Below are 15,198 nucleotides of genomic sequence, written 5' to 3' on the forward strand. Positions count from 1 at the left end.
ATGGAAGTTCAACCCTTCCTAGAGCTTCCCACTGGACCTCTGCATTACTGTCCCAGAAGACATCTCCAACTGAACTTGCCCCAAACTTGATTCACTCTTTTCCTCCCAGATCTTATCCTTCCACTTCTATTCCCAGCCTTGGTAAGAGGCATCATCTTTCACTGGCCCACACCAGATACCTGGGAGTGAGGATGCTTTCATCTCTTTAAAACACATGCCAGACAATCCTCTAGTTCCTAGTAGTTCTCAAACCCATATATCTCTTTATCCTCATTGCCACTTACACAGTCTTGCTTGAAACTCTCATTACCTCATCAGGACTTTAGCACTATCCTCCTAATTACCATCTTACCCTTTCCCAACCACTCACCACAATATCACTAAAAAGATTTTCCTAGAACATGGAAGAAAATGCTCTGTCACCTCTTCTGTAAGAATCTTCAAAGAGCCCAAACTCCTCAGCTGACATACCAGGCCCCTCAAGATCTCAATGTTCTGGTAGCTGCTTGCCTCTCTAGTTTCACTTCAGACCACTCCTCCCTGATATGCAGCCATGATACAGCCAAAATTAACTACTCATAGACCTCAAATATGTACCCATGTTTTCTCTCCAACTCTGTCTCTACACGTGGGCCTCCTTTGCCTGGAAAGTCCTATCTAACTTCACCTGGCTGACCTAGCTTGGATGGCCTCTCCTCAAGAGCTTTCCCTGACCACCTCCTCTCTCCCCCATGAATTAAGTAGTGTCCACAGATGCTCCTATAAATTTTCTCAGAGCAAGTAACACCCTGAATTGCAATTATATTGTTAATTTCTCTGCTTCCCCTACCATGAGGCAAAGGGCTATAACTTATTCATTTACCATTCCCAATGTACCAGATCAGTGGCTAGCAGATGAACCTCTGTTAAAAATGAGCATTCGATGATATTTATACAGGAGTGCTGAAGATTTGTTTTGCATGAACAAATACTGCCCTCTCCTGGTCAAATAAATTAACACATCAAAAATCTTAAAAATTCCATGTCAAAGTCTATGTCAAGAATATGTGTGATGCATTTTCCAGAGAAAAACATAAAGCTAAGTTAAACCAACTTTTTGGATAGCACAATGCTGTATTCCCAACCACATAAAACTGCTATATAAGGCCTTTGTAAAAAAAGAGAGCCCGGTTACTCCAACTCATCCTCAAAAAGTAATATTCAAGCAATTAAAGGGAATGACTTCAAAAAGAATTCAATGTAGAAGTAAAGCTTTTCAATTGATATGTAACATCAGTCAAATAAGTATTCAAAAATACCATTTAGACCTCTTTCAAATGGTCTGATCATTCCGACTTGATATTTTTGGCTTCTTTTTAAATGTTACTTACAAACAAAAAAGATTCTTGGAAGCTAAAATGGCTTTGGGAAACTTACCAATGTCATAAGCCATGAAATCTGAAGAGAAACACTTGGCACCATGGCTCATGGATGTATCATTGTGTGTGTTTCCTCCAAACACCAGCATGGTTCCACTCACTATCACAGCTGTGTGCAAGTAACGGAAAAATCGGCTGTCCTTAAGAATGGTCCTTTTGAGTTTATTAAAAAATAATAAATACAAAGTTAGTGTTTTAAAGTACTTGTCATCTATCTGCTAATTCAAAAATAACCATTTTATTAATTTCAGACCCAAATGTGCAAATACTTCCAGGCTTTTCCCTGCAAGTAGTTTTCTCAACAGTAAATAAATATATAAACTCTTAAAGACCTATGAGAATTTTGGCAAAAGACATAAGAACCTTAAAATGTTTATTCTCTATAACCACATAATTCCAGTTTCTGGGTAGAAATCATGTGAAATACAGTCAGAAGCTTATGAACAATTTATTAATAAGTCATTAATGAAGTATTAATAATTTATAATAACTAGAAACAAAAGGGCTAGAAAACAAACTGCTCAACAGTATAGGCAGAGTATACCCGCATGATGGAATATTATATAGCCACTAAAAATGGTGCTTTTTATGACACAGAATGTAAAAGTGGTATCCAGAACATGGCTTCAACTATGTGAGGAAATACAAAAAGAAAGAGAAACCATTACTTTATATTATTTCATAACTCAAATATTTGTAGGCTGATATGTAATTCAGAGTGAGAAAAGTTTTATCTGTTAGGTATTAAAACCTCCCTGTTCAGGGATTTCATGGAATGATACCAGTAACTGACACCAATGATGATACATTAGTCATCAAGAACAGATTAAAAAATGGTTATATTCTGCTTAATTACAAAAGTGTCCACAAATTTAGCTATGTAGAATAATTTATTCTTTCCGATTCTGAAGAAATAAAATTTTAGTGTTACTGAGTGTCTGAAAATTAAAACACCAGTCAAAAAATGCCAAGCATTTTCTAACCAACCCTACCAATCTACTACAGAAATACAGAAAAATGCAATAATATAAATACTAGCCATTTAATTACCCTCTACTTATTTTCCAATTTCCCTGTGTACAGAATTATCTGCCAGGCTTGAAAACAAAAATATAGCACGATATTTTTCCAATAGTTACCTACACAGACTCAGACATTAAAGCAAAAGATAAAGAAAAAGCACCCACCACATCTGTGTGTCCACGTCGTATCTGTACAGATCATCTGCGAGCCGGTATTTATTGGCGCTGAAAGCCTTGTAGCCTCCATGGACATACAGGGCCCTGGTTTTCTGGTCATAGACACTACTGTGGCCATAGCCTCCTTGCACAAGGGCACCCTCTGTATGTAATATACTCCACGTGTTCTTACCTGGAAAGGGAAAAACAGTTAAAGGCAGATGCTATAGGGTCCTCTCTAGTGGTTAAAAAACCCAAGAGAAGAGATTTTAGGAGACTTGATAAATATAACTTTTAAAAAATCTTTTTATTTTTAAAGGAAGGCCACCTAAAACTATTAACAAAGCCAGGTGGCCAAATTCCAATCTGTCAAAAGTTCCAATGTTTTGTTTTCATTCATCTAAAATGTTGTGTAGGGAAAGAATTATACTAAATTTTAAAGATTTTAAAGATCCAGATTTCCCTCAAATAAACACTTAATTACTCATGACCTTTACCAACAAATATATAGATGCAGCTAAAGAGTAAAACAAATCCATGGAATTTTGTTTTTTTCTTAAAAAAAAAAAAAACAATATAAACAACTATTACTTACTCTTCTGAACTTTATAGGTCTACTTTCTCCAAATATTATAGCTAATTTTCTAATCCACATCAATGGATATTATAAACCAAGGAAAAATTATATGTTAAAGGCAAATCACATGCCATTAAACTAAGCACTAAAGGGTTATCCGAATATTTTTTCTTCAGAATATTTGTTTTGAATCATTTTTTGTTACAATAAAAGTCTGATGTGCATTACTGAAAAGCTGGAGCAAAGCAAATATTTGACATTTTATAAAACTTGCTATTTTTTATAGGATTTGCTAACTTTATAAAAATTCCAAAGCATAAACCCATTCTAGCATCATATGAATTTCAAAACACCAAGAAAACAAGTTGGTTAACCTAGAAAGAATATACAAGAAACACAAGAATACACAACCTAAAAGTAAACAGGTTCAGAGATCCAAGAACAGACACCAAGAGGGTAAATTTGAGCAATTCTAACTTGGCTTCTTCACTTGAGATGTCTCTAACCCACCCAGTCTGTTATCTCACCCATTCTCTTGTAGGGGGAGCCTGGTATTTAAAAATATGCCTTAGAGTATTTATTACTTATCTGGATTTTAAAAGTGCTCTAGTTATAAATATACAACAGGACACTGCTTCTTTTCTAAATATTTTCATTCATTCAACAAACATTTATTGAGCAACTACTATGTACCATGCACTGGGCAATCAAGGATCCAAACACATTCTGGCAAAACCTAACGCCTTCTTGATAACTGTAAGTTTGTGTTTATTTTCTAATTAGAAAGCACCAGTTTATCCTAAAGAATATTTTTGGCAATTAAATTTTTGCTTTTTACCTTAGAAATTATTCAAAGATAAGCTTTATTGTTGTTTTGTGGGGTGTATACTTCCTGTTAAAAGCATCTTGATAGAGCACCTCAGAATCATTCTGAGCTTCTCCTCTCCTAAAACCTGGAGGTATGTAGGCAATGTTATTACATGTTTCCTCTGAACACAAGCCGAAACAAAAGAATCACTAGGGCATGAACATTTGGGGGTTTCCATTCCTCCCCAAGCCCTGTAGAGGCACTAGGCTACAGAACATAAAAAAGAGATTTCCTTTAACTTCCAAGAGGTTTTCTTGCTTTTTGTTAACTTCTTACCTAATTGGACTGTGGACAGAGTACCTAATCTGTTTACTGTTCACTTAGAAAACTTTGTTGGGATTGCTCTGTGGCCTAATGTATGGTCAATTTTTCAACAAAGGCTTGAGAAGGATATTGATTCTCTAATTGTTAGATGTATGGTTTATAAACGTCCACTAAATAATACTTATTGAATGTGCTGCCCAAATCTTCCATACCTTTCCAATTATTTTTTGACTGTTTAACCTCCTAATTACCCAGAGAGGTGTGTCAGTAGCCTCTGATTGATTGCATTTGTCAGTTCCTTGCTTTACACATTTTAAAATGACCTCTCCATGCTGCCATTTGGAAAAGGGGCAGAGATGCCCTTATTACCAGTTCTAAGTGACTGGCATCATCCTCGCAACTCAGGAAATCAAAAGTACTTGGGTTTTAAACTTATGATGTTTTGCATTCGTTCAGCTAATAGTTATTAAATGCCATACATACCAAGTATGACAGTGGACTACAAGGATACCAAGATTGACTATGAGTACCTGGAGACTTTCAGATAACGAAGTTTTACCCTTCCTGAGCATCAGATTGTGCCCACTAAGAACCTGCTTAAGGATCACCAACAACTTTCTTTCTATAGGTCAGAAACAAGTAGCAAGTGGGGTGAACACATAAAAATCCCTCCTTAGAAGAGGTTTAAGTGACTCTACCTCTAAACTAGGTCTGCTAAAAGAGACTGATCAAAGATCTTCTGAGATTAACTTTTTACTAGGTTTAAGAAGACTAATAGGTTACTTTACTCACATCAAAGACCGGCTCTGCCCATGGTAATCCACTCATTGTCTAGTAATCCAGACTGCTAAGTACTATTTCTAATATTTTACTTAAAATCCTATTTTAAGTTCCCTTTCCCTTTTATGACCTCAATGGAGATAAAAATCAGTTTATTAGTTAAAATTCTTAATACTGAATTGAAGAATATTATCCAATCTTCACCTACTCTTAACTTCTTCAAATTAAGTAATCTCATTTTCTGCATGCTTTCAACGTAAGGTCTTATTTTCAATGCCCAAAGCATTCTGTGTCATCTCTGGTTTCTTGCTAAATTGACAGTAACAAATACATACCATATAGAAGCATCAATAATCTGAATTTCACTGGCAATACATCAGTGTTAACTGAATTTCAAGATAAAGTATTGGATCAAGGTTAAACTGAACTTTGTTAAACAGTTGTAACAACAAGGGTAAAGATTTTAAATTTGACATTCAAAAAACATCCACTGGAAAAAAATATACCTACCCAAGTCATATTCCTGCACATTGCTTATATATCCATAGAGAGGACAATGACCAAAGATGACCAACATGACAACTCGGCCAGATTTCAATGTAACAATGTGTGCTGAGTGCCCAACCACTGCATACTGCTCCTTTGCTTTAGGGGTCAACAATACCCACGATTCATTATGAATATGAAACACTCTCAACTCATTGGTCACATTCCCTGTGGAGTCAATTTTTCCTCCGTACATGTAAATTTTATCCTAGGGGAAAAAATGTAAAGAAAATTCTAAAAAAACATTGAAAGGATCAAATCTAAGAACAGAAAATGATCAGCTCAAAACCTCAGTATTATTCTTAGCTTAAAAAGTGTTAGTGAAATGCATATTTCAGTGAATTATGAGGAAAAGGATGGAGAAAGGAACTAAATAAAATAAAATAAATCATATTCTATATCTCTCTAACACTTTGTTACTCTTCTTGGACTTCCTTGTGTGAGATCTTTTACAGTATAAAATGACTTGGAAAAATAAGGTGGAAAAGGTTCCCTCATCCTGTATCTCCAAAAATACATGGCTATTCTTGGCCAAACTTGCTAATAAGCATAAAAGCTAATCTAAACTATATATAAAAAAAATACAACTATGTAGTATCACAATCATAATACTCCAGTATTATTTGAATCCATTAAAATCTCTCAGGTAAAAAGTGACAACTTTAATTTCCACTTATAACTTAGCCAATTATATCCATTCCTCCCCACAAGGTAGAAAGTTGTCCCCAGTTAAAAACCAATACTGAATAGCTTTTTAGTCACATGAGGAAGAGTTGGTTTCCTTTCTTAGTACAGAGTGTAAACATTTTACCTTGTATAACGCCAAAGAATGACCATATCTAACAACCACATTGTTCACAGAATGGTTCAGTGCAAGCCACTCTCTAGAAGCAAGGTCATACCTACAAAATAAACAGATCATGTTTTCACCAAACGACAAAACAGAACATCTTGTACTCTTTTGTGATTTAATCCAGTTTGGAGATGCTCATTAAATCTGTTATGGATATAAGGATGCACCTGCCACCTCGGTGAACAAACCTAACACCTAGGCCCATAAGACAATTCAGGAAGGGGGGCAGGCTACACAGCCCTAGAGCAAGCAAGCAAGAACAATTTACTGGAAGTTTCTAACAATTCCTGAAAAGTTCTCCTACACAGTCTAAATGCCATCACTTGAAGGTGACATTATACTCAAGGGGCTTAAACTTTTATTACAGTAACTTTAATCATGCAAAACTGAAGATAGGTACTGAAAAAGGGAAGACAGTTAGGTAAAAGAAAATCCCTAACCTCTCCTTTTCATTTTCTAGTTGATAAAAATTTTATTTCCCAGAAAGCTAGGAGATCATTATAGAACTTTAATTATTGTATGAATACACTTAAAGACACTTTAAAGAAAAAACTACCAAAAAGAAAATAATTTATATTCCCAACAAATTTAACATCTTAATCACATTTAAGGAAAAAAGTCACCCTATTGCTTTTATAAAAATCACATATACTCAGCATAAAGAATGCAACCAATATATAAAAAGGAATACCGAGCTTAAAGTTTAAAAAATGACCCCACATTCCATCTTCCGGAAATGATTATCACTAACATTAAGCAAACATCATTCCAGACATTTTTCTATGCATATATACAGATAGGACTGTTTGACAATATAAAATTAGGGAATCATTCTATAGATTAAATATTTAAAAATTTTGTTTTTCATTATATTTCCTTAACATTGTACATGCTTAATGCCATTTAATTGAACAAAACTGTGAGACTTGTATCAGTATAACCAATTAAGAGTTTAGGAACTAATAATGCAAAGAATGTTAGCGATTTTGCAAAGATTGCACCAACAGTTGCATTTCAGATCCTAGATTCAAATTCAGTCACTCTGCCTTCATTGGCTTGTTCTAGCCATTACCATGCAAGTGCTTCAGTCATAGATTACATCTAAACCCACAGATGGCAGGCCATTTCATCTGGATGCAACTACTTTTTTTTTTTTCAACACATAAATATTATATTTTAAATAAATAGAGTTAATTTTAATTTTTATATAATGTAATAGAAAAAATAAAAGAGAAATCAATGCTATTGCTATACTTTAAATAAGTGTTGATGCTTCTTTTCTACAAGCGTTTCCATGGATAATCCCAACAAATTCAAAAAGTTATAAAAAATAGGAAGATATAAGAAAGTTTTATAACATCACAATGGCCACACACACACACACACACAAAAGAAGAAAACAAAAGTCTATCAACAGAAAATACAATAAATTACAGTATATCCATTTAATGGAATAATTATACAGAATGAAAAATAAATATACTAAAGCAAGATAAAGCAATATAAATGAATCTCAAAAGAATGCTAAACTAAAAAAGCAAACTGTAGAATACTGTTTTTATAAAAACTAAAAACGGGAAATTATTAATTGTATATATTGTCCACATACAATAAAAGTGTAAAGATATGTATGTGGACAATTGACACCAAATTCAGGATACTGATTATCTGTGGGAAAGAAGAAAGTAAATGGGATCTGGGGGGAGATGAAGGGTTCTTCACTCACAGTAGTAATATTTTGTTTTCCAACCTGAGTGGTGAAGGTATTGGTATTCAGTATTTTTCTCTAAACTTTCTTTTTTAAATATTTTTATTTTAAAATCATCTGAAGCAAATATTAAAAATTGTGACACTTATTAAATACAGATAGGACATAAACTGGTATCAACTATTATTTTATGTACTTTTTAAATATTTCATATTTTAAGAAACATATGAAAAACCACTCTGAGGATGAATACACTTTAGTTTTTTAATTATATACAATTTAATTTTGGACAGGATTCACTAACTTCCTGCTCTGAAAGTCGAAAACCTTAGCACTTGCATTTCCTCATTTCTTCTCCCAATTTCTGTTGTCCACGTTCATAACATTCATCTTCTGTTCTATAATTCCCATAGTTACCAATGACTGGCTCTGTATTTAAACTGGTTCAGTTTCTAAAAAAGCAGGTTTGTTTTTTTTTTTTCAGGTAGAGCTCGTATGTGCTCCTTTCCCTAAATTCTTTCATATTTAAGAATATCTGATTGTTAGCTTTATGGTTGAATGACATCTTGACTGGGTATATATCAATATTCTTGGGTCATCCATCATTTCTTTCCTTTAGAACCATGCAGATGTTGCTCCCCTGTAATCTGGTTTTGATTACTGCTCAGTATTTGGCCTCCCTGGTCACACCCAGAGAGAAGGCCGGCAGCTTTACTGCTCAAACCAGTGGGTCAAGTTGTGTATGCTCCTGTGCTGGTCCCCAGCCCTCTGGACAGCCTGGCAGACCTGGCACCAGGGCTCATCCCAGAAGGAATTGATATGCACAGAGTAGCTCCAGTGCCAGCTGAAGCAGCAATGGTAGGAGACTGGGTGACAGTCCAGGAAGAGAAGGTAGGTGGCCAGAGAGGGAAGTCGTCTACGTGGATGAATGCACCATGGGGCACCAAGGACTCTAGTTGGGACCATCCTAGCCCAGAACGACTGGTACCACCCCAGCCAGCAATACATCACGCCACAGCTTCTAGGTGACATAGTTCAGGTGCCGCAAGTTCTTGAAGGCCAGGTAATACTTGTAATGGGCCACTGTGTGCAGGGGCTCACTGTTGTGCAAAAGCTGTCCTGGTCCACCCTTACCAAACACATCCACGGACACATGCAGGCTCAGCTGGTGGTAGGAGCAGACCTGGGCCTGGCACTAGTCCCAGTGGCTCACCACCTAGGCCACCAGACCCTGTTTCCGGGCCGGTGGCAGGACCAGGCCTGGTGGCTCATCATTGGGGTGGCTCCAGGTCTGGGTAACCACAAGGCATGAAGATGTCTGAATCTGCCCAGTAAGAGAGCACCCAGTTGAAGAGGTTGCCTGTCAGACTTCGCAGCCCAGGGAAGTGGGAGGGTGACTTGAAGTTCATCCACACTCAGTGCTGGCCTGGGGGGTCTGAGGCCGTAAACCGTCAAAAGCTTCAGCAGTTGCCACATCCTCCTCATCATCTAACCCCCGCAGCTCCAGCAACTCTGCTGTGTGCCTCTGGATCCCCAGGATGGGGGCCAGTCAGGGGGATCCCTTCAAGAGGTGCTGGTGGTGGAAATGCACAGCATGGCCTCCCCTTAGGTCACATGGTTGGCGAGCAGGCATCAACTGCTGATATTGAAGTGCAGTTAGTCGGGGGCGACCTCAAGGCACCCACCCCTGTGCCCATCGAACAGCTCCCACCAAATGAGCATGCCCACAGGGCACAGCGGAGCTGAGGATGCCCAGGACAGTGACGGCAAATGCTCCCAGCACCAGTGCCATGCACTTCAGGCCGGCAGTCATCTCTTTTTAATTAAAAAAAATTTTCCTCCTTTTCATAGTCTATTTCTAAAGCAGTATCTATCCTGTTTATCTACTCCGTGTTCCTTCCAGGTTTGTCTTCAATTCTGAACATTGTTCTTAAAATTGTAATCCTTTCCTAATTTCTATCATCTCATTTCTGAGTTCTTCTAGTTCTGATTATATTGTTCCTTCTTATCTTTTATCACTTTATTATATTTTAGCTTATATTAAATATTAGTTTATAGTTTTCATCAGTTTTGTGAGCATATTTTCCTGCTGTGCTTTCAGGTCTGAAAGGATGTTACTGTACTTCTTATTCTCTTTTTTCTTATAACTTTCTATGAGATATAACCTTGATTTTTTTGTTACTCAATTTTAAGTAAAGTTACTTTTCCCTGAACTTTTTTACTCCAGGCTTGACTTACGCTAGTTTTTCAAATTTCTCAGCTCTAGAGCTCCCTCTTCTGTTGTTTTAGTGTAGTGTTCAAGAATATGGTAGTTCACTTGTTGAGACCTCCAGTCTCTGTTCCCTCCTCACAGTTATCTGGACATTCTTTTACTTTGTTTCTACTTTCCCTGCCCTGCTCAACCTGAATTCTGTTCTCAGCAGTTTCACCTCAGTGCAGAATTTTCTCCTATAGGTCTTTGGCACTAAAACTTCGGCTGGCTCATCTTGAGAATTAATGAGGCACAAACTGCTAGGGCCTCTTCAAATCCTACTATAGATCCCTTGAGCTTACCCAACTACTAGAATACGTACAACCCTTTCCAATTCTGGCTCCTGTTAATTGATTTACTGGGCTTTCAAGTGAGGGTCTGGCAGTTCTACTAGCATTCTCAAGCCTGCCAATCACCCCATTGCTTCCCTTTGCTTACTCCTGCACTGATCCTAATAGCACACAAGTCTGAAGGCTGTCAACAGTTTATCCCCACCCATTACTAGGATACCTTTTGACAAGTTTTGTTATAGATGTTGCTCATATGGTTTTGGTCTTGCTATCGTAACTGTTCTCTGTGATTTTAGGGGTATATTGGGGGAAATTATGCCACAACTGCCATTTTTCCAGAATCTCTTAAAGAACAGGGTTATTTACTTTTGACAAGTTCCATTAATGCAAAATATCTAAGGAAAAAAACCCAGATCGTAACACTGGCATTAATTAGTGTCCATAAATTTCTTTTAAAAAATCAATCCCCATAGATAATTTCACAGTGACAATGTAAATTCTTCCGTCAAGATGAGTAGCATGGGATCAGCAAATAAACTTTGATCCCTGGGAAGTAACAGACACTGGCATAATCCCCACTAAAAAACTAAATTCAAACCATTTCACCCATGGAAATGTTAATTAAATTAAGAAGTAAAGTAATTCTCTACTTATATAGAACCTATCATTTGTACCTAAAGCAAAATGTCAGAGACAATTTCTAGAAAGGATGAATATTTTGCTCACCATGATGGGGAATTCTTTATGGCTCCAATTTTAAAAATCAAGCATGAGTAGGCAAGGCAAGATGGTAGCATAGGGAGGTGTGGAATTTAGTTAGTCTCCTAATAAATAACCAGGTAAACAGCCTAGTAAATAGCCAGGAACAACTAGAAAATAGTCTGGAACAACTGATGGGGGTAATCCAAGACTGGACAACACTATACACCAGTCAGGAATGGGTAGAATGGCTGAGATTGCAGCATAGAACTGTAAGTAAAGCTCCCCAAACTGCAGAGCTGGCACCCCTCCCCCACCAGCACGGCAAGCTGAGGTGCAAAACTTCACTGTGGGAAAAAGTAGCAGTCCCTGCCTGGCAACGAGGGATTGAAAATGCCTACTTGACCAAAAGGGGGAAAAAGAAAGGTAACAAGCTGAGGTCACAGTGGCTGAAAGATCCCGAATAGAGCTTATGCAAGCTCCAACTAAACATTCCAAATGGCCACAGTATGCCATGCCCTTACCAAAAGTAGTCCCCAAATACCTACGTCCCTACCTGAGATTCCATAAAATATTCACAAACTAAGTTTTCTCTTTCAGAAACTTAAATCCACCAGAGTATTCCTATACTAGACAAGTCCTAAAACCCAGAGGCAACAGCCTCTTTAAGATCAACAATCAGATGCAGCCCCCTGCCTCATACTGTCAACACCCCTTTTCAATATGAACAAATTAGGGTGCTCACTGCCTAGACACCCCTGAAGATGGAGAAGGAGATTAAGTAAGAGGAAGGGGTAGCAACAAACAAGATAAGATTTAACAGAGGTCTATGAATTCTGAAACTTTATATAATTATATATATATATATATATATATTTTTTTTTTTTTGGATGCTGGGGTGCTGGAATGGCTGGAAGGAGGTAAATGACATGGTGGAACTGTAGCCTATAGCATCCTTTGGGATTTGCTCTATAGCTGCTCATTGAATTATGCCTTGAAGGTCTTCACCTTACTGTATATACCTTCTATTGCATAATAAGGAAGGGACTGAGACTGTGGAACTGTAATCCATAGCAATTTTTGAACTTACCTATATAACTGCTTGTTGAACTGTACATCGAGAGTTGATACCTTTCTGTATTATATTATTATTTTACAATAATGGAAATGGCTGAAGTTGTGGAACTGTGACTCATGACATTCTTTGAAATTTGCTCTCTACTTGTGAAATCATATTTTGAAAGTTATCACTGTTAAGTATCTATGTAAAGTTCACAATAAAAATAAATAAATAAAAGCACCACCACCACCACCACACACACAAAAACAGCAGTCCCTGCCGGGAGCAAGGGAATGTAGCTCAACCAAGCTCCAATCTGCGGTTTTAACTAACAAATTTGGACTACTGAATACAGGCTACAAGCACAGATAAACCCAGAGCAAGCAGGAAAGGAACCTGGAAGTCTACCCTGACAGAGAAGAGGCAGGGCTTATGGAAAAAAAATATATAAATAAATAAAAACAGAACCTTTTAGAGTCTGCTGAGATCAGAATACTGGAAAAGGGCTGTGTCCCAAGAAAAGGGGTACACAGAACTGGGTATCAATTCTGGTTCTTCCCTGGTGAACTGGAGGGCTGGAGACTGGCTCTGAAAAGGGGTCTTCTTGATTTTTTTCCCTTTTTTTCTTCTCTCATTCTAAGTAGCTCATTAGACAAAGCCTCAGGCATTTTCAACTGTCAGCACTGACTCAGGCAAGGGTATAGTTAAGACAGAGAGTCAAAGGAAAAACTAAAGTGTAGGAGACAATTCCCTAAAGGGCTTTTCTGCCCTAAGGAAAGAGGGAGGCAGGGCCCAGCTCAGGGGGTGGCCCTCCCTCAGAGAACTCAGACTCCACAGCCCAGGGGGGGTGGGCTGGGGGACAGAAACAGCTTAAGCTTGGCATCTGACACCCTCAGTCCCTGGCCAGGACAGGGTCCACACCTCTTTACACTGGTGTGGAGCTGCAGGCTAACAAGTGCCACGTGCTGGGCAGGACAGGAAAAGCACAGAGTCTAGAGGCCACACAGGAAAGTCTCACAATCTGCTAGGTCTCAACCTCAGGGAAACCTGATATTGAATACAGCCTCCTCCTGAGATGTGGGCCCTTCTGGTCTGGGAACATCTGATTGGAGTAATCAATGAAACCAGATACCTAGACAACAAAAAATTCTGAATCACACTAGGAAAAATGAAGACATGGCCCAGTCAAAGGAACAAACTTACACCTCAACTGAGATACAGGAATTGAAACAACTAATTATTAATCAAACAAATCTCCTAAATCAATTCAAAATCAAATCAACGAGTTGAGGGAAGATATGGCAAAAGAGATGAAGGATATAAAGAAGTCATTGGGCTAACATAAGGAAGAACTTGGAAGTTTGAAAAAACAATTGGCAGAACTTACGGGAATGAAAGACACAAACAAGAGATGAAAAACACCATGGAGACATACAACAGCAGATTTGAAGAGGCAGAAGAAAGGATTCATGAACTGGAGGACAGGATATCTGAAATCCTAAACACAAAAGAACGGAAAATAATGGAAAAATACAAGCAGGGTCTCACAGAGCTGAATGACAACATGAAGTGCAGGAATATACGTGTCATGGGTGTCCAAGAAGGAGAAGAGAAGGGAAAAGGGGCAGAAACAATAATGGAGGAAGTAATCACTGAAATTTCCCATCTCTTATGAAAGACATAAAATTACAGATCAAAGAAGTACAGCATACCCCCAAAAAGAATAGATCAGAGTTGACCAACTCCAAGACACTTAATAATCATATTATCAAATGTCAAAGACAAAGAGAGAATTCTGAAAGCAGCAAGAGAAAAGCAATTTATCACATACAAAGGAAGCCCAACAAGACTATGTGTGGATTTCTCAGAAGGAACCATGGAGGCAAGAAGGCAGTGGTATGATATATTTAAGATACTGAAAGAGAAAAACTGCCAACCAATTCTATATCCAGCAAAACTGTCCTTCAAAAATGAGGGAGAGTTTAAAATATTTTCCGACAAACAGACACTGAGAGGGTTTGTGAACAAGATACCCACTCTACGAGAAATACTAAAGGGAGCACTATAGGCAGATAGGAAAAGACAGGAGAAAGGGATTTGGAGAAGGGTGTAGAAATGAAGACTATCAGTGGGGGTAAGAAGAGAGAGAAAGAGGGAAAAATTAAAATGGAGTAAGATACACATGTGGAATACAAAAAACAGAAAGGTAGACAGTAAACATTGTGTTTAGTGAAATTAGCCAGAAACAAAAGGTTGGATACTCTATGGTCTCACTAATATGGACTAACATGATGAGTGAAATTTGAGAGTTGAGAACACAGGTTATCAGGACATAGAAAGAGGTTAGAGATCAGGGATTTGATGGTGAAGGAGTAAAGAAGTTTCAACAGGATTGGTTGTATAGATGCAGAAATTGATTGGACAATACTGCATGAGAGCAGCACAATATTGTAGGTACTCTGAACAAAGATGAGTGTGAGCGCAGTTGAAGGAAGAAGACTAGGGGCATGTATGACACCAGAGGCAAGGATAGAAGATAAGGACTGGGACTGTATAACTTAGTGAAACCTAGAGTGGTCAATGATGGTGATTAAATGTACAAACATAAAAATGTTTTTAAACAAGGGAGAGCAAATGAATGTCAACATTGCAAGGTGTTGAAAACTGGAAGGTACGGGGGAAAAATACGATCAATGCAGACTAGAG

The 15,198-nt window shown here is 37.7% G+C and overlaps 1 protein-coding gene and 1 pseudogene across 3 annotated transcripts in view; both read right to left on the reverse strand.

Moving 5' to 3' along the window:
* ATRN (attractin) overlaps nucleotides 1-15,198 on the reverse strand; it is a 183,141-nt gene that overhangs the window by 110,168 nt on the left and 57,775 nt on the right. For all 3 annotated transcript variants that reach the window (XM_037811187.1, XM_037811188.1, XM_037811189.1), the window contains exons 7-10: nucleotides 6,443-6,533; nucleotides 5,596-5,839; nucleotides 2,606-2,789; nucleotides 1,417-1,571 (exon numbers count right to left, since the gene is read on the reverse strand). In XM_037811187.1, coding sequence (XP_037667115.1) covers nucleotides 1,417-1,571; nucleotides 2,606-2,789; nucleotides 5,596-5,839; nucleotides 6,443-6,533 — 674 coding nt within the window. The remainder of the gene's footprint in view (nucleotides 1-1,416; nucleotides 1,572-2,605; nucleotides 2,790-5,595; nucleotides 5,840-6,442; nucleotides 6,534-15,198) is intronic.
* LOC119515945 lies at nucleotides 8,904-10,005 on the reverse strand (annotated as a pseudogene).

This window comes from Choloepus didactylus, chromosome 19, assembly GCF_015220235.1.
Source record: "Choloepus didactylus isolate mChoDid1 chromosome 19, mChoDid1.pri, whole genome shotgun sequence".
Classification (NCBI taxonomy): Eukaryota; Metazoa; Chordata; class Mammalia; order Pilosa; family Megalonychidae; genus Choloepus; species Choloepus didactylus.